The 18946-nt window shown below is 47.9% G+C and overlaps 9 protein-coding genes across 9 annotated transcripts; 5 read left to right on the top strand and 4 right to left on the bottom strand.

The window, feature by feature from the left end:
• Positions 1-1031: 1031 nt before the first annotated feature.
• Positions 1032-1709, top strand: N7516_007433 (glutathione S-transferase family protein; the record flags this gene model as incomplete). Its single annotated transcript, XM_057220153.1, has 1 exon — positions 1032-1709. The coding sequence occupies one exon, from the start codon at positions 1032-1034 to the stop codon at positions 1707-1709; it is 678 nt and encodes a 225-aa protein (XP_057074244.1).
• A 218-nt stretch (positions 1710-1927) lies between these two features.
• Positions 1928-2696, top strand: N7516_007432 (glutathione S-transferase family protein; the record flags this gene model as incomplete). The annotated part of the gene is made up of 3 exons (XM_057220152.1): positions 1928-1938; positions 2013-2076; positions 2160-2696. 3 exons carry the CDS (start codon positions 1928-1930, stop codon positions 2694-2696), a joined length of 612 nt encoding a protein of 203 aa, XP_057074243.1.
• Positions 2697-4845: 2149 nt separating this feature from the next.
• On the top strand, positions 4846-5509 carry N7516_007431 (uncharacterized protein; the record flags this gene model as incomplete). Its single annotated transcript, XM_057220151.1, has 2 exons — positions 4846-4869; positions 4934-5509. 2 exons carry the CDS (start codon positions 4846-4848, stop codon positions 5507-5509), a joined length of 600 nt encoding a protein of 199 aa, XP_057074242.1.
• Positions 5510-5533: 24 nt separating this feature from the next.
• Positions 5534-6330, bottom strand: N7516_007430 (uncharacterized protein; the record flags this gene model as incomplete). Its single annotated transcript, XM_057220150.1, has 4 exons — positions 5534-5603; positions 5660-5737; positions 5795-6099; positions 6223-6330. 4 exons carry the CDS (start codon positions 6328-6330, stop codon positions 5534-5536), a joined length of 561 nt encoding a protein of 186 aa, XP_057074241.1.
• A 1724-nt stretch (positions 6331-8054) lies between these two features.
• Positions 8055-8397, bottom strand: N7516_007429 (uncharacterized protein; the record flags this gene model as incomplete). The annotated part of the gene is made up of 2 exons (XM_057220149.1): positions 8055-8113; positions 8142-8397. The coding sequence occupies 2 exons, from the start codon at positions 8395-8397 to the stop codon at positions 8055-8057; spliced, it is 315 nt and encodes a 104-aa protein (XP_057074240.1).
• A 2952-nt stretch (positions 8398-11349) lies between these two features.
• Positions 11350-12294, top strand: N7516_007428 (DUF1183 domain protein; the record flags this gene model as incomplete). The annotated part of the gene is made up of 1 exon (XM_057220148.1): positions 11350-12294. The coding sequence occupies one exon, from the start codon at positions 11350-11352 to the stop codon at positions 12292-12294; it is 945 nt and encodes a 314-aa protein (XP_057074239.1).
• Positions 12295-12600: 306 nt separating this feature from the next.
• Positions 12601-14554, bottom strand: N7516_007427 (transcription factor TFIIIB subunit BDP1; the record flags this gene model as incomplete). The annotated part of the gene is made up of 2 exons (XM_057220147.1): positions 12601-14468; positions 14527-14554. The coding sequence occupies 2 exons, from the start codon at positions 14552-14554 to the stop codon at positions 12601-12603; spliced, it is 1896 nt and encodes a 631-aa protein (XP_057074238.1).
• Positions 14555-14889: 335 nt separating this feature from the next.
• N7516_007426 (E3 ubiquitin-protein ligase BRE1) lies at positions 14890-17377 on the top strand (the record flags this gene model as incomplete). Its single annotated transcript, XM_057220146.1, has 6 exons — positions 14890-15072; positions 15163-15306; positions 15372-15423; positions 15485-16026; positions 16083-17153; positions 17204-17377. The coding sequence occupies 6 exons, from the start codon at positions 14890-14892 to the stop codon at positions 17375-17377; spliced, it is 2166 nt and encodes a 721-aa protein (XP_057074237.1).
• Positions 17378-17866: 489 nt separating this feature from the next.
• On the bottom strand, positions 17867-18842 carry N7516_007425 (urease accessory protein UreF; the record flags this gene model as incomplete). The annotated part of the gene is made up of 2 exons (XM_057220145.1): positions 17867-18660; positions 18716-18842. 2 exons carry the CDS (start codon positions 18840-18842, stop codon positions 17867-17869), a joined length of 921 nt encoding a protein of 306 aa, XP_057074236.1.
• Between the last annotated feature and the right edge of the window lie 104 nt (positions 18843-18946).

Raw genomic sequence — 18946 nt, 5'->3', positions numbered from 1 at the left:
ATTTGGTACATGCGAAGAAATATAATGTGCATTTTTTAGTCTCGTTCATTTCACATTTTCCATAGACCAGCGGGTTCTTTTTCTATATTGTACAAAAAACAAACATTCAACCTAGGCGGGTACAAAAGGAATGTTGACTTGGACTAGGCAAGTCAAATTGTCGTACAAGAATCAAAATTTACAGTTGATAAAAATATATTGAAGACTCAACACTGGTGTATCATTTGAAGAACTATTGTCTATGTGCACCTAGTGCATTAGATGCCGTTCTTTTGACCCTTTCCTTTCATTCTTGAGGCCTTTCGGCCTTTACACTCCTTTCATTCTTTCTCGAGTTTCAGTATATAGAGCTCTTTCCATCCATTCCAATAACTACATGTTTTAATTTCATCTGATACTTCTTCCATGACTATCACCCACCAAAAAGCTTGACCCGCTTTATGCCTAAGTAACTTAGTATTTAGTTCCACATGAAAAGGTCTTGATTAAGAATAGTAAGTCTGGAACCCAAGGCCAATACAACTGTCAGCACCTGTCATGTCATGCACTATATATATCGGAGCCTGGTCTATCTGAGCATAATGCTCAGATATAGCGGTCTTGTGGCCTAGTTTGTAACTCGCCAGTCCAGGGGCAGGTTGTAACAGTTCTGAGGGTCACCGCTTGGCTTGAGTCACGTACACGTACATATCTTGGCTTGGGTGTAGCCGTAGGAGCAGTAATTAGGCGGACGCTAGGAGCAGGTGGAGCATGTGGCGCAGTCGTCCCGAACAATCTTGGCTTGCTAATCAGATCCGTCTAGAATCTGATCCTCGGGCCGTCATCATCCGCTATGCACCTAAAATTGTGCATTAGCAAAATCGGAAACCTTATATGAACAACATTACACATTGGTGGCTACGTCACCTGACGCGGTCGAGTATTTACGTTTAATTAGCAGTTATCTGCACCTTGTCGTCTCTATCTACCTAATCTGTGCTTCGTAAGATCATCTGTTTCGATTCTACTGAGACTCAAATCTCTCTTTCACCATGTCGTGTGACCTAACCATCCACCACCTTCGGCTGTCTCAATCGGAGAGAATCATCTGGCTCTGCGAAGAGCTGGGGATTCCGTACAATCTCAAGTGCTATGACCGGCAACCCGCAACGCTGCAAGCGCCGGACGAGTACCGTAACCTTCACTGGTCTGGAACATCACCGATCATCCAAGATGGCAAGGTGACACTGGGTGAGACCAATGCTATTTTCGAGTATATCTTGGCCAAGTATGCCAATGGACAGCTCGTTCTCCCAGTGGAACACCCACAATACGCGGACTACGTCTTTTGGCTTCATCGGGCCAACGGGACTATGCAGCCTGGCCTGATTGCCATGATGTTCGATCGTTTGCGCAGCGATACGGACGGCGACTTTGGTCACAAGGTCGTACCAACCAGACTGCAGAGCAACTTTCAGGCAATGGAGGCCCAGCTCGGAAAGTTTCCCTTCCTGGCGGGTGATGAATTCACCGCAGCAGATTGCATTTCGGTCTTTTCGCTGACCACGCTCCGCATGTTCATCCCATTCAGCCTGGAACAGTATCCCAGTATTGTGCGCTATCTTGAGCGAATTGGACAGCGTGATGCCTATAAGCGCGCCATGAAGAGAGGAGACCCTGACTTGGAGCCTGCTCTTTCTGCTGCGGCCCCTAAGGACCCCTTGTGGTGATGTGAGGGTTGTTGTGCACCACGAATAGCCGCATCTATCAGTCATGATCCGTGGATATAAGACGTTGAATCCTGTCGAACAATGTCACTAGGGAATTAAAATTAGACCTGAAACAACTCTACTATATTACATCCTCAATCGTAGTGGTTTTTCGTAGACAAACCCCGGCATCACAGGTTGTGATTTGGGATGAAAACACATCGACTATCCCAGATAACATGCTGCTAGGGTGCGTATTGCGTAGCTACGTTCACTATCCATTCTAATCATTAAAATCTGCTTCTAATCATTAAGATTACCCAGGACATCACCAAGACTACCAGAACTGCCTTGTTATGCTGATCTTTCCCGCGGAGGGAGCCCTTCGGTACGATACTGGATTTATTAGCCGGGGCATAGAACATAGATCGTGTTTGCTGAATAAAGTGATAGGTATAGATGTAAGCCAAGACACCCGCGTTCTTGGCAAAATTCCCCCATGGCAAAGTCCCAGCATTCGAAAGGAAAGACGGTACCATCATATTCGATTCCGACGCCATTGCGCGCTATGTTGCCGAAAGCGGACCCTTAGCTGCCCAGCTTGTCGGCGAGACTCCGCAGGAACGTGCCGTCATCCAACAATGGATTAACTTCGCCACCACCGAGATTATCACTCAAGTAACGCCGTTGGTGCTTTGGCGATTCGGCGTTGCCCAGTATGATACCAAAGTCGAGGGGACGGCCTTTGAGCGTCTCGAGCGAACCCTTACAACTCTTGAGCACCATCTACAGGGACGGGAGTGGGTTGCTACCGAGGACCGATTGAGCCTGGCTGACGTTACTGTGGTATCTTACCTCATCTGGGGGTTTGCCGTTGTCATTGATGCAGAACTGAGGGCGAAGTATCCTAGTGTAGTGGCTTGGTATGAGCGTGTCTATGCCATGGTGGCTGTTAGGTTACCCCCAATGTGTTTCTGTCCGATGAATATATTGGGAACAGTGCGCTGACCGGTGAGTTCCTCAAGCGCGACTTGGATATCACTTCCGTCGGCTTTAAATCGGCATTTAGCAGAAATCCACGTATGTTTCGTATATTGATAAGGGGGCAGAAAAAGTGTTGACATACCTTGCTTATCAAGTTCCACGGTGTGAAATTGTGCTCCGACTTGGTCTAGCAAGAGTTTGCTAGCTTTGCAGTAGGGGCAATATGATTTAGAGAAGATAACTATTTTGTTTCATATGGTTAGCTATTTCTCTTTGTAGAAGACAGTAAACGCGCATTAGTACGGCAAGACTAGCCAACGTCTTTCTCGTTAATTAGTCGCTAAGTGTTGATCATAGCGGCAGACATGACGACCTATGGTGGTCGGGGATTCCAAATGACAACAGACGATGAAGCTAACGGTGGGCAAGGATAGGGGCAGTTTCTGTAAATAAAATGAAAGGGAAAAGGCTGCATATACAACTCGGGAGTGGGATAGGTGGCTAGTAATAGCACGCAGACCGAGAGAACGGATGAGCAATGGGAAGGATTGCATATATCGCAATATACTATACCAAGAAATTGCGAGGTCGAGAACAGCGGTTACAACAGTGTTTCTATTCGTTTTTAGTCATCATTCGACCCACACGAACACGATTCCAGATTATGTCTTGGCGTTGTTTGCTGACAAATGTGGCGATGCGGCGATGCCTTCGACGTATGGTAATATAGCCTTACACCCGGATAACAAGGATCCGGCTTGTAAGAGGGCTCTCTTTAGTGCCAAATTCTCTACCTACGGGATCTCTTCGCTCCGTCCAAGCGATGTTTTGTAATCAGCAGTAAAGGTACAACTCTCAAGATCCGGGATCTAGAGACACAAATTGTTGAGGGATCTGATTACTGTAATTTACGGTAACTTATCGAAGAGACTTCGGCAAGTGTGGGAAGGGCGGAAATGTATCCTATAATGGTCTAGTGCGCTTGAGGTGGGGCGCCGGGAACTAACAAGAGAGAGTTTAGAGTTAAAACTGATTTCGAATATCAATGTATCGAACTCGCTAGGCACAATTACATTCAAGTAGTAACAAATTGATTATATTTTCCCTTCTTGATTCCAGGTGAGAAATCTAAAAGTGGAAAACTAGATTCTCATTCGATTCTCCGTGTCTTATGGCAAAAATCCCTAGTGCATGTCCTGCTAAAACCATCTAAACATTGCTCAATTGTAGCAAAAAAACTAACAAATAGCAAATAACAGGCAAAAGGCTCAGTCCGTAGCAAACATGCATGCAAGAATGGGAGATTGTTCAACACTTAGCTTGACGTGGCGTAGATTTTGGATGGAGCTATTAGGTTGCCTCAGGCATGTAGTTTTCTTACCTGATATACATATTCCTTAGGATCGTAGCTGATTTATGATCCAAAGGAATCAATTTATATAATATCCGCCTTATATCTTAGCATACTTCAACCAAGCCTGCCATTAGCCACATGGTATATATATATATATATATATATATTGGGACCACTGTGTCCGCACAGTGATCCCAACTCGGGTAGATCATAGTTTGCTCTCCACCACTTTCTCTCTCTAATAGAGAATCTACGTAGTTGAGATTGGAGAAACAACACTGTAGAATTCACTGCTTGCGGTTGGACGGAGAGGAGAAGGAGAGAAGGAGAGAGAGAGACTATCTACTGCACAAAGAGGATCTGTCCCAAGTGGGGCCCTGGGCCTCAGGCACCCAGGCACCCAACACTCTCTCCTCCCCCATTGTCTATCATTCACTCGCTGAATCTACACTTTTCTTCAACTAAGTGTAGATTCCTATTGTAGAATCTAATGAGATTGTATGAGAAACAATATGATAGATTCAGAATTATTGAGATGGACGGAGGAGAAAGGAGGAAGAAGAGAGAAAGGGAAAACTATCTGCTATGTAGATCTGTCTCATAGTGGGTCCATTGGTGCCTGAGGCATCCAGGCACCCAACAATTCCTAGTATATATATTAACACATTCTTCTCTTCAGGGTTTCCTTTCGCTTGCCTCTCTCTATTCAACCTCATCTATTTCTTACTCTCACTTTTACCATCTGCAGAAACATCTCTCAGCCAATCCCTCTCACCCCCTTCTTATCTCCTACTACCTTTCCCTCATACTCAAAGTGAAATGTCTGATGTCGACTCAAGCCTGGTAAGTAACTGTTATCTTTGATGGAATCTCAGACCTCGCTAACATCCATCATTGCCACGCAAAGCAAGCCGAACGAACCGTAGCAGCCTATCTCGGCTTTGACAGTATAATCGACCTCCAGCGGTTCATCATCATGTGGCCGTGCCTGGAGGCGATGCGACTCTTATCTATTCTCCCCGGCCAGAGCCTCGTATTTCCAAGTACTATTGAGATTGGCCAAGCACTGCAATTCAACAGACGAGTTGATCTCACCAATGAGTACATCCAGCAATGCTGGATGGTATGCGTGCTGGCGGTTCTGCAGTACAATATCACACAGTACGAAATCAACAATGTGGAGGAAAACAGAGCCCGATACCTTGTAGCAATTCACAACATGCCGCCTCGCTTTTGGATCCCAGACCACGTTCTGGAGGAAGATGAAGTCCCGCCCCATCCACTTCTTCGGCCAACTCTACGATTCGGTGAACCTCCAATGATTCCCCTTCACCGATGCTTTTGCCTTCTGCAGTACCTCGAGCTGACGCATGGGTCCGAGTCCAGACGTGAGAGATATCTGGATGCCCGTGTACTATGCTCCGGTGAAGAATTCGAGGTGACTGAGCACGACATCCCGGGGTGGATGCGTCATTCTCTGTAGAAAAACAATGGAAAGATATTTCAACTAGAAAAACTCTCTCTGGTCTTTCTCTTCGGGCTCGAATAGGGCGGGGTCTCGGAAGCCTATAATGTGCCTAAAGATAGTCAGCCTATTCTGTTCGTCACTAGGCGTATAGAAGATATCACATACATCGTCTCCGTAACCTCGTCGTAGATGATATTCTCCAGTCCAGGCACGGCTGGCTGCCATCCATATCGCCTCAGCTCCCTTAGGTCGGTCTGTTAGCTTTACTCTCGACTAGTAAAAGAGGAGTTTATAACATACCCCCAGACATCGCGAAACTTTGCGCGGACGGCCTCACGTAGTGGACCTGACGTACGATTCCAGACCATATCCTGGTTCAGTTCCTTCCCCGGAACCTTATCCCATACAATATGTGTAATGTATCCATCTACGACTAGGCCATCATTGCCTTGTTTTCCTTCTTTATAAGCGAGGAGACTCGGGACCACGGGACATTTTCGTAGCTTTAGATCCTTTAGGACGTCTAGCTCTCCATGCTTTCGTGGAGGAGCGGCCTTTCGTTGTCGAACCTCAGGGCGTTGATACTCATTTCCTTCAATAGGAATCTACAAATAGATTCGCATAATCGCCTTCTTATTGCTATCTACCGCACTATGGCAGAGATATTTGAGCACGGCAAAGGGAGGCCCCGCGCTACCATCAAGTTGCCACGTTGTCATTTATTAAACACCCTCGGTGAGCTTCTCCTCGAGAACCCACGTTTGGGATGATGGTGTGTTGAAGGTAACTTCAGTACCAATGTAAAGGTAAAGTTCAGAGCATGCGAGACTAGACATTCTAACGAACAAATTTGACGAGAACGCCGAAGAGCGAAACTTGATGAAAAGAATAGTATTGTGGAATCTGATGAACAATGTATGGATTTAGATTACGAGAATGGGGAAAAAGTGGAAGAAGAATTGTTAATTGATAAAACTAATCATGTAGGGGTTTATATACCCTGCAAACCATCTGAACATTGCTCACAAATAGCAAATAGCAAACAAAAGGCTCAGTCTGTAGCAAACAACATGCATGCATGCCTGAGAGTTCAACAGAATCTAATGATTGGACGGAGGAGAAAGGAAGAAGAAGAGGAGAGAGAGAGAACTATCTACATGGGTGGATCTGTCTCATAGTGGGTCCATGGGTGCCTGAGGCACACAGGCACCCAGGCACCCAACAAATAGAGAGCGATGGGGATTCGGAAAATAAAAAGAATAGAGAGAGATGAGAATTCGGAAATAGAGGCGGAGTTTGAGAAAAAGAAATTGTAGGCGTAACTTTATGTTCCCCAAGGATGGCCTTCTTCGGTTCCCTTTCCCGCTCCTCTCCGGGTCGAATGCTCCCTATTCCACAGCCGCCTCTTGTGCAACTCCTTAGTGCGCGACCTCGCCTCTCTGGCGAGCCTTCATTTTCTCAATCATGATCGCGTATTCCGCGGACCTCGGGTGTCCTTATCTTTAGGCGTTTTTTTTTTCTTTTTCTTCCTTTCCCGACGTTTTGGACTAGGCGGACAGTTGCGATCAACAGATCAACATTTGGAGGTGCGAACCATCAACACAGACAGTTTGCATGCATTTCCCCCTCACGGTCCACTGATTCCTGGTCTTGGTCAATCCGCTCATACAAGAGCTGGCGCCAGGCCGCCTTAGCTTGATCGTGCTCAAGCCGATCTACTGCATAGTCCAGCTGGCTGGCTTGAGGTCTTGGAGTGATGTTGTGTAGAACAGTCTTTGTCATGTCATGCAATATATATATCGGAGCCTGGACAACCTGAGCGTAATGCCCAGGTTGTCTGTAACTCACTAGTCTAGTGGCACGTTGTAACAGTCTTCTCTATAAAGATCCAACCACCCCTAAACTATATATGTAGCGGCCAAGAGATCTGACAATTTTCCTCAAATTCACTTCAGATTCAATTCAACTCACTTTAGAAGTCCCCATACCTATATAGTTAGTAAATCCTATATTATACGTTCATGATAGAAGATTTCTTCCGTCTAAGAATGTCATGTTATGACAATCTGAGCGTAATGCTCAGATATAATTGGGCACTCGGCCACGGAACCTCCTGGCACAGGACCTCCAATTGTCACTGCAATTAATGGTAGTTATATACTATACTAGGCCAATAGACAATGCTAAGCACTTAACTAACGTTAATTAACCCCCTTCAGCATATGTTATAGCTCACATATGAAGTGTCTGAACCATTTAATCATGTTGATATCTGAGATTATATAGTAGTACTTGTATTTGGATTATAGCTAGTTCGAGGATGAAGAATGGCATGTGATGAAAGAACGCGCGGTGGAACGGTGGAAGGCGAGGTTGTTTGCATTGTTTGCCTGCAGAGATCCAGCTACTATATCAACCCCTCTGGATCTCTCTCTGCACTTCTCTTTCTCTTCTCCCCATCTTTGCTTTTCTAGTTTAATGCACTTTCAACCATAAAGACTTGGCTCATAACAGTGGGTGCACCTAAGGTGACAGTTGATGGTGTATGCTCGGCGCCACTTCAAGCGTTGCTCTTTGGTTGCTCTTTGAAGATCCAACTTGGGATCCCAATTCTGGATGCTTTTGAGCATAGCCTTGGTAGGCTTACCGCTGCGTGTCGCCTGATAGTCGGTGACAAAGTCGAATAGGTCCTGATTGGTGTTCAGTAGGAACTCTTCTCTCATATCGATGTCACGTTGCGCTGACATATTACATGTTCCATCCGGGTTTTGTCGCGCAGCTTGCATATGGAACATGCCTTGAGACTTTTCGGGATCTCCACGCGTGAGTGTCTGCATGACGACATCAAAAGAGTCGTGGCCAGGGAAATCAACGAAAATCTGGGATTCCGTGTCCTTGATCATCGCAATTGCCACATTGCATAGATTTGCAGCAACAACACTGTTCAAGCCCTGATAGGCTACCTGACGCCAGACACCCTGGAGACTGAGTCCCCACGTGGTTTCTCGACCTCTCGAAACTCGACAACGTCATTTCGTTATCGACTCGACCCTGTTATCTCCCGTTCCTTGGGTGATGACTCAGCACTCGATCCCGGGAGGGAAGGCGTATCCGTGATGATCGTTCCCTGAAGTACCCGCCGGGCTACTTCCAGATGATCGTTGTCGGCGAGGTGGGCACTATCTGATCGTGCCCCGTGTTCGGTTGCTAGCCGCCAGACAGCTCTCGAATCCAATGATTTCGATGGACTCGATGGAATTGATGATGACTCTTCGGCCATCCACTTTTGTCACGCTGTTGGTTATTTGTCGATAAAAAGGACCTTCCCTGTCAGCGTCAGAGACCCCCCTCTGGAACCACCAAAGAAATCTGTCAGACAGGGATCTGACCCGCACCACTCGCAGGCTTCACCCTTCCAACAGATATCTACTGGTGCGTTCTCCAGACCGGGGACGCCCCTCGACAACTATGGAGATCCCTGGAGTGAGATGAATTCGACGGAAAACACAATTAATCTGATGGAAAACGATGAAATAATGGATGGTGCTTGATTTCCTAATGAATACGAATTAAAGTGGGGAGGAAGGACTATCCCACCCGATAAGGGCGGTAAGTCGTAAGGCGGTCTCTTCCGCGCGGCAATTCCCTCCAGCCTCCATTTTCCTCCCTCATTATCGATCCGACCCTGTTATCGATCCGATCGTTATCGCTATCGAATCACAATGGGCGGTGGGAGGGTTTGCTTGGGCCACGTGATGACTACCGCAGAGCCCGAGCCCGCGCGGCAAAAAAAAGCACCCCTGAACTAGCGGCCAGCCAATTTTCTTCAAATTCAATTCAGATTCAGATTCACTTCAGATTCACTTCAGATTCAATTCACTTTAGAAGTCCCCATACCTATATAGTAAATCCTATATTATACGTCTCATGATAGAAGGTTTCGTCCGTCTAGGAAGAGAGTAAGATCATATATATTTAATGATAAATATAACTAATGATATCTTTATTAGTTAATGAATGTTTATCATCCGCAGGAGTTTTCGGGTCAAAGGGCTTGTTCACATCATCGAGAAAGTCTTTGAGGCTTTCCTCTAACTTTTTGTCAGTAGGACCTACTAGTAATTGTAACGGTTTGATGGAACTAGGTCAGATTGGACTAGTCGAGCCGGGCATAAGGTGAGGATAAATGTTGCCTGCAGAAGTATCCTGCCATATCGTATATGGATCTCCATGTCTAGCTGGCATGATAAAGGGCACATTCTTCTGGACTTCTTGGCTGTGTTTAGCTCGTTGGTCGCATTGTTGGAATCCATGGCGATCCCCAGGGTCACAACTCGTCGAAGCTTGTCGACCAACTCGGGATTGAGAGACTCTAGATTTATTTAAGGAGCTTAGGGTTATTATAATAGAATAGCTAATGTAGAATCTATATGATGGAATATTGATGAAGAAACTAAGTTGATAGATTCTTGATGGATTGAGTTGGACAGAGAGGAGAAAGAGAGAAAGAGTATCTATAGCTATGGATCTGTCATCATGTGGGTTCAGATGCCTTAGGCATTCAGGCATCCATCCAGGCACCCAACAATAGCCTATCTTAAACCCTGTCAAGGAGGTATAGAACTAGATAACCAAAGGATTATATTGAGAGAAAGTATAGGGAGTATAGGGATCAGCACTTCCCTTTATTGAAGCTTCGTGGTATGGTTTCGGAGGCCTAGGATACTATACCGGAGGAATTCCTATCTGATCTGATTGATAGTATGCTATTAAGGTGCCAGGCAGTGATTACTGCCAATAGGGGACCTACTATATAGTAAGATAGTAAGATAGTAAGATACGTAAGACAGTAAGAAATTGAGAGTTAGGACTCAGGAGTGCAAAGAGCCCTGTTTTGAAAAAATTAATATAACTACGTAGTATTCATTTGTAAGAATACTATAACTAACTAACTCTTGAATACTACGCTAGTTGATTGTGCACTAGTGAAAATGAGTGGAGCAGACTGTTGTAGTTATGTTCTGCCAAAATTCTCAACCTCGTCAATCAGGCACTTAGGGCACTTATATTCCAATTACTCTAGGATCTTTCAGACTTTGAATATTCATCGTGTCTCTGTATTTAACACCATGCAATGTAACTTCTGCTTGGATCATGTAATATACACAGTCTCTCCTAGTCTTCTTCTCCTCCGGTTGTTGACCTGCACTCCTATGAGTCCTATCCCGCGACTCTCTCTGCACGGGGTAGGTGAAAAATGAAGATAATTGCAAACTGCTAATTGTAGATGATAGCTCCAAAAAAGCGAGGGGTCATAACCTGTGGGGCTCCACGGTGTAGGGACTTTAGAAGCAGAGAGAAGAGAGTTGTATTGGGAAGAGGGAGAGAGCGAGCTTCCATACAAACCATCGAACTACCAAACGAGATGTCGGTGCATTGGAACCCAGGCGTCCACAATATAAAGTGATAAGGCAGGACCATTACTAAATTCATGTTCAAACCGCCGAGAAATCATGCGAGATACGGATTTGCATGGTAGAGGTAGCTTTATATTCCTGGGGCTTGATGTATCATGCAAACAGAGCAAACATAGCTATGTAGACTTAAGGTATTCCATGGCGGTTGTTCTCCACTCTGTCCAAGCAAGTTTAAAGGACACGAAACCCTTAATGTAATCGCCACCTGTTGACTCACAGCATTGAAGCCTAATCACTTACAATCGAAACTAGCCATATCAACCTTACAACTAACCACAACTCCAGATCGACCTCAACCAATACGCACTGCAGACCACAGACCATACACCACAAGCCAGAGAGCTGTCAGAGAGCTGTCCAGCTCTCAACCATCCAGCCATGCACACTTTCAACAAACTGGCACTCACAGCCCTACTCCTTATCTCATCAGCAACATGCATCTCAAGCTCAAAACCACCAGGCAAAGACGCCATCCTACTATCAAACGTTCAAACCCTAACACTACGCGCCCACCACATGACAAGCGCACGGCGCGTCTCACCAATTCCCCAACTCAGCTGCGCAGGCCCATCAAAACAAATATGCAACCTCTACCAACCAGAAGTAATGCGCTGCACAAACCAAGGCTACGACTACGACATCGAAGACGTGCAGTGGACATGCACTGCAGACCTACCGGTAGAATTCAAGCTCGGCGCAACAGATGTCATATGCGAGGGATACCGGAATGCCGATGATAAGTGGGTGTTGAAGGGGAGTTGTGGGGTGGAGTACCGACTACTCCTGACCGAGGCTGGGGAGAAGAGGTTTGGGAAGAAAGGTGGTGATTCGGAGTGGGACTGGGCTGGGAACCGGTCCGGGGGTGGTGTCCAGAAGATCATGGCCGTGATCGGGGATTTAATATTCCTCGGGTTCATTGCTGCTGTCTTTATTCTGATCTTCTGGCCTCTGTTGGCGCAATGTTTCGGCTGGGGGAACCGGCGAGGTAGGCGTGCGGGGCCGGCGCCGGGGTGGGGCGGGTTCTGGGGAGGAGGTGGTGGAGGAGGTGGAAATGATCCTCCGCCTCCGTACAGTAGTTTCGATCCTTACAAATCTGCTGGTCGTCAGCAGGGATGGACGCCCGGTTTCTGGACTGGTGCGCTTGGTGGTGGTGCGGCGGGTTATCAGATGGGGAGATGGGCTGGTAGTGGATCGCGAGGCGGAATGCCAATGGGCAGGTCTGACCGATATGACCCAGGTGAAGGCAGTTCCCGCTCGCGCTCGTCGCCGCAGTTTTCGTCTACGACTGCTAGTACTGGGTTCGGGTCGACCAGGCGTAGGTGATCTCATACCTAATTTACTTGGTCTGTCATTTGCTATCGACTCTGAGGGGAAAGAGATACCAGAAGACACTCCGAGAAAAAAATACGGAAGCAACAGGTCGCAAACTCGCGGCTGTAACTTCTTATGGCTATTATGAAACTAGTACATGTACACATGTACAATGGGAGAAATGAAACAAAGTAACAAATCCATTAGCAAATAATAGCCTGGAAATCCTGGCTGGATCAATGTGTACCCGATAATCCCAACTTAAAACGCCGTAACCTATAATGTTCGCTTCATAAGATTTCCATTAGAATCCCCGACTTAAGCCATGGGAAAGTCATCAATCGATCCCAGAACCTCCTCTGTTCCGCCTCCTTGGTTCTTCGGGCCCGCCTTCTTGCGCGACTTCTTCACAGCGGTCTTGTCGTTCTTGTCATCCTTGGAATCACCACCAGTTGGGTTTCGCAGGATGTCCTCTTGCATCTGCTTCTCCTTAGCGTGCTGGTCCTCGATGCGCTTCTTTTCATCGTCGAGCTCTTGCTGGACAAGCTTTGGATCATCGTAGACGGTGTTTGTCATCTCTGAATAGGTTGCAATGTCCATGGCCTCAGTCGGGCCCATCAGGGTTTCCTTGATTCGTTGCGGATCACGGCGCTCTTCATTGTTAAACTTCAACTTGATCTGACGACGAGACCGGCCCGGGAACATTTTGCTGATAACCATGAAGTCTGTACCGAAGATGCGGAGCCCGCGATAAAACAAATCTGTCATCTCTTCGTCCCATGTTTCGGTCTTTGTACGCTTGCCGTACGAGGCCTGATTTATTTTCCGAGTGAATGAACTTTCCACCACATCTTCGAGGTCACCGGCGGCTCGGGCGGCATCGGCATGACGATCGACCTGCAAGGACGTATTATCTAGCACGATCTCGCCGTTAACGATTCGCATAATAGGGCCACTTTGGGGTTTCCAATCGACCGGTTTTTCGGATTCCTCCGGTTCGGGTTCAGTTTGCTTGACAGGTGTTCCTGTTCCTGGGCCAGGAGTTCCGTCTTGCTTCTTCCGTTCTTCTTCCGCCTGATCAATCTTGCGTAGCTCTGTCTCGCGCTTGGACTTCTTTCCAGTTCTCAGATCTTTGCAAAGCTCGGACATCTTCACAACATTCGGCAAGATTTCAACTGTCTCTGCGCCTTCCGGGGTGGGTTCGCGCTTCTTGCGGGTGCGCTTTGGTTTTTCGCTACCCTCAGGATCCGAGGTACCGGCCTTTGAGTACTTTCGTTTCTTTGGCTTTGTTGGATCCGGGGTCGAAAGGTTGGATCCACTGGGCGTTGCGCTTGAGTCTTCGATGGTAGGCACAATTGACTGGGAGCCTCGACGGCTTGCCGCTGCGGATACGGATTTCTTTCGAGCCGGGACCGCAGTAGCTGTAGTTGACAAAGTTCGAGCGCGCTTTGCTGGTCGACCCTCGATGACAGCAGTTTGTTCAGTTTCAGGTTGAGATTGGGGTAGAGCTTCGTTGGAATCGACAAGGTTTTCTGCGGCCCGCGCTGTTTCAATCCTGGCGTATTCTAGGAGGGCCGTCTCCGGTCCATGATCCTCGGAGGGTGGAGGCTGAACCTCACTAGTCGAGACATTGGCAGGAGATGGTGTGGGTTGAGTTGAAGGAGGGGTAGGCGGAGCGGTCAAGACAGGTGCAGGTTGCGCGACGGAGATAGAGGCTTTACGTTTCTGTGGCAGAGGGATCGTAGCCGGCTTTTGGATCGGAGTCGGCCTTGCGATTGGAGTCGGCTTTGAGATAGGAGTTGGCTTGGGGATCGCAGTTGGCTTGGGGATTGGAGTTGGCTTAGGGATTGGAGTTGGCTTGGCGATAGGAGCAGTAGGTGTGACGAGATGTGTAGTGGTGGGAGCGGTGGTAGGGGTAGCAATCGGGGGAGTAACTCCATCATTCAAAGCAATGGGTGTTTGCTCCGTGGTGGGGGCAGCGACTGCGGGTGAGACCTCTGTGACTGCCGGTGGTTCCGGCTCTGCAGTCACAGAAGGGATCACAGCAGAGTCAGCTACATCTTTAGCTTTGTCTTCTTGACCAGGTTCGGCTGGCGACTGTTGAACAACACTAGGTCGTCTCGCGGGCGCGGCAGTAGGCGCACGACGGATAGGCGCCTTTGGGGCGAATTTCTTGCCGGTTTTATCTAACAAACAGACAGTCAGAGATGGCACAGTTATGGTTCTAGCTCAGATAATACTCACTAATCGCAGAACTGGAAAAGGACTTCATGGCTGCCCATTGCTGTAAGGTGTGGATTGATGAAGATCGTAAAAAGTTCCAGGCCGGGGAAGTGGGCGTGAATCACGTGACGACACTAGCGGACGCTAAACCTCGTTGAAAATCCTCCTGTCTTCAACTCCTCGATCTCTGCCATCCCACCCCTTCTATCGTCTGCTCGCCCGCCCTTCCTTTACTTCCACTTCTTCCGCTTTCTTTTACAAGTTATTTGCTCTTCTACCGGGCTTTCCTTCGACAGGATTGGACACAGTTTCAAGATCTGCGTCTGGCTGACTGACGGACGGTCCGGTGGTGATAATAGCCCTCCCATGCCAGTTTAGCCACTGATGCCGGCCGTCGAACCCCCCGTCGCGTCTTCAGAATCCGGTCTTGTCAAGATGGAAGACCGGAAGAGGCCCGCTGCGGACAACAATGACTCCGCTCCGCCGTTAAAGAAACAGGCCACCGGTGTCAACGGTGGCAGCAAGCCTCATCCGGATGCCGATATGCCATGGAAGGATGATTTGGAGGTAAGTTTGTGTTTTGGATTTCGTCCGCGATCTGGGGGTTTGATTTTGGTCCCCTGTTGGATATAAGCTAATCGGAGCCTTTTGCGATAGCGATTTCAAAAAGAAGCCATTTTGCGCCAGATGCAAGAGTATAGGCGGGAGAAATCCTCACTAGAATCACGTTTGAGTCAGATGTCAAAGGCTGCCACGTTTCACAATGATCATCTCCGTATTATCGATTTGTGGTTCAAACAGGTGAGTTTTCGTTTCTTTGTACCGACTTCGCGATGATCTGGGAGCAAGGACTAATTTTAGACCAGTTGATTGATGAAGTGAAATTACTACTCGGATCATCGCAAGCAGAAGGTCAAGGTCAGTACCATCGTCCTACCCCGCCTCGCACCCACTATTCCAATATTAACAACATTTCCAGAAAACCCCTTTAAAAGCTCTTTGCAGTTTGAAAACGCTGAAGAGTTCGAGATGCATCTGAAATCGCGGTCGGAGGATATTCGCGCAATAATTTCTCAAATCCAGTCCAAGTCTAATGATGGGCCTACCGATGTTTCAGAGGTACAAACTCGCCTTGCAAAGAAGTTGGCCGAAGAAAAAGTAACGATCGTCGAGCTTGAAAAAACCCTAGCCGAAAAGCAACAGTTGGAGGAAAGCCTAGAGGAAGCCTCGCTGCGGTATCTAGTGGCCGAAAAGAAACTTGACCGCGCGAAGAGTCTGACTGTAGCAAAGCTGGAAAAGCAGCAGTCTATGGGTATTCCACGACATGGGGAAACGGCACAATCAAAGCGCGAAGACTCGTCCCCGGCAAATGGAGGAACCCCCGCAGGAGACCGCAACCCCGAGTTGGAGGAAGCCAATAACAAACTCGCCGCAATTTCGGAGAAACAAAAGGAGCAACTTCAGAAACTGGAAGCCGAAAATGCCAGCCTGCTAGGTCAAATCACCGAAATCAAAGTCAAGGTTGGATTCACCCCATCGTTACATTGTCGTTTTTTTCGCTCACATTGGGATCCCAGTCTTCAAAGTTCACCGATGACGATTATGCCCACACTGATTTATTTAAACACCTTCGATCACAATACGATGATGTCGTTAAGCGAATCAACCACCTGGAAGCGACAAATGTTCAGCTTCGTGAGGAAGCAGAGAAATACCGCTCGGAAAGAACCGCATACAAGATCCAGGTGGAAGATGAAACACAAAGTACGATTGCCGAGAAAGAAGCCCAGTTGATGAGGGCTGAAACGGATCTTGCTCGGATACGAAATGCCCGCGACGAACTTCTGGCCGACCAGCAGATGCGAAAGGCCGCACAAGATCAGAAGAAGACTTCCAGTCTGAAACTGCAAGAACTGGCAGACGCTAGAGAGGCTCGCATCACAGCATTAGAGTCGGAAAGCCAAAGGTTGCGACTACAGATTGAGGGCTCCAAGTCCGGCGACAATATCAACGATATGCCGCTGGAAGAGCTTCGCGCCAAGTACACCAGCCTGGAACGCCAGTACTCCATGCTCAACACTGAGTTGACATCGATGCAGACGGCCTACACCAAGTTCGCCACTCTCGCCTCTCAGAAAGTTACTGACTTTGGGGCTATGGAAGAGAAGGTTGCACGGCTGACAGCGGAGAAGTCTAAGGCGGATCAGAAGTTCTTTGCTGCAATGAAAAGCAAAGAAGCACGTGATGTCGAAGTCCGAACGCTCAGAATGCAAAGCTCCAAGACGTCAGATATTGTAGCCCAGCTGAAGGAATCCGAATCCACCACCCGGTCATTGGTGTCCAATATGGACAAGCAAGCCGGTGAAACAAAGGAGGCGTTGAATGCAGCCCTGGGCAGGCACCGCGCCATTCAGCAGCAGCTGACCGAGAGCAACATCCTCATGGAAGGCTTGAAACACCAGGTTGTCGAGCTCAAGGGTCTTTCAGTATCCAAGGACTCGGCACTGGGAAGCACAACTTCTGCTTTGCGGCAAGCCGAGACAGAGGTCGCTGGCTTGAAACAGTCGCTTTCAGATACCAAGAAGAGTCTGGACAGCTGGAAGAACAAAAGTCTCGGCAATTCGTCCTCGGAGTATGAAATGCTACGTGTATGTTGAATTCCCACATCTGCTAATGAACCAAAGCTAACCCCGTCCAGACACTTGCACTGTGCACGGTATGTCGTCGCAATTTCAAAAACACGGCGATCAAAACATGCGGCCATGTATTCTGCAAAGATTGTGTCGAAGAGCGTCTTACGTCCCGCTCCCGCAAGTGCCCCAACTGCGGTAAATCCTTCGGAAGCAACGACCACATGCATATTACCCTCTGATCGACCTTCAAATATCCTGTATTATATCTTCCTTTCGATGGTTTCCTCTTTACGCCTATCTTTTTTAAGTTTGTCACATCCGGACAGGTTCATGGTGTGGTGTTTTTTTGTGTGTGGTTTAGCAGGTCTGGTTTGGGCCGGCGTTTGACGAGTTATGCACGCTTAGCCCTAACTCGGGGCATGTTTTATTATCTCCCTTTTCCTCTTTTTTTTCCCGTTACAAACCAAAGCAATGGTGGGTTTCTCAAGGCGCAGGGGCGTCGTTCTTCATCCTCTCTGGACGAGAGGCCGGCGCACGCTGATTTTCCTCAGGAGACTGAGCTATGCTAGATTTCTGTGTCATGTAGGACTACCGTGTACGGAGCAACCCAAAAGTACAATGCAACATGACGAATGCAATGTGAGGATTTTTCATACCCCCATGACTTTGATGTCTTTCCTTGTGAAGGTTCTTGATTCTTAAGTCTTAATTCTTAATGCTTAATACTCTCATGAGTTAAAGATCCGACTATACAACAATTCATGCCTCCCAACCCAAAGATCCAGCGCAGGAACAACCTGTCCAGCCTGCTCAACAGGCGTACTCCACTCCCGCGCGATGCGCTTCATCATCGTATCCTGCAGCGCCTGACTAGCCAACACATTCTGCGCCTGGTAGGGGCCCATGACACCTGCTCTGACAGCCGCACTGAGTACAGCTTTAGCATGATTCATGACAAAGACATACGCAGTCTGCTGTAAGTCTAGACCCATGGCCCGACAGACCACACCCCACAGCGGGGCAAAATGGCCCTTAGGGCCGAGATCCTCGTCCTCCTCGAGACAAGACTTCAACGCATCGGACAAATCATCAATCGCAGCGACGGCGGCTGCAGTTTCCGCCGAAGCAGGGTTCTCGGGCCCAGCAAAGCTGACTCTGAATGCGCGCTCCCAGACGCCGATGAGCGCGCGGCCTTGCGCAATACTTGCGCGCTGCGCGACGATGCACGGCGTTGATGCGTCCAGGTCGTTGTCTAGTGTGTCGAGGGTTGAGGGGTGTCTGTGCCCGGCTAGCACGTAGGGGAGGGAGGTGCTTGCGATTGAAGCGATAGAGAGTTTGAGGAAGCGGTGGAAGGAGGTTATTGGAGCTGTGCGGGAAGGTTTGTTGTGCGCTAGGTAGGACTCTAGTCCGCTAGAGTATGCGAAGGATCCTAGTGGGAGGGCGGAGTCTGAGAGGAGGAGGAGAGCGTGAAGAGATGTGCGGGTTGGGGTGGTGAGTTTGTTATTATTGGTATTATATTGTTCTAGGAATGGGTTAGCTAGAGGTATGCGACATTGGAGGTCATATATTTTGCCTACCTTTAACGGCCCATGAGGAGGGTGGGCTGGGGTATTCGGAGGCTGCTAGCTGGGCACGCGCATCTTGTAGTTGCGACTCAAGAAATGTGACCTCGGCTTCGAGCTCTTGGGTGTCTTTGAGGATCATAATGTAGTTATCGAATATGTGGTATAGAGATAATAATGTATGTAGTTTGTATAAAATATAGATTTTAATATGTGAAAACTAATGTAACATCTGCATCGGAGGAT

This window comes from Penicillium verrucosum (genome assembly GCF_028828655.1).
Source record: "Penicillium verrucosum strain IBT 35672 chromosome Unknown utg000002l_segment0_segment0, whole genome shotgun sequence".
NCBI lineage: Eukaryota > Fungi > Ascomycota > Eurotiomycetes > Eurotiales > Aspergillaceae > Penicillium > Penicillium verrucosum.
This window is presented reverse-complemented; position numbering and strand designations above follow the sequence as displayed.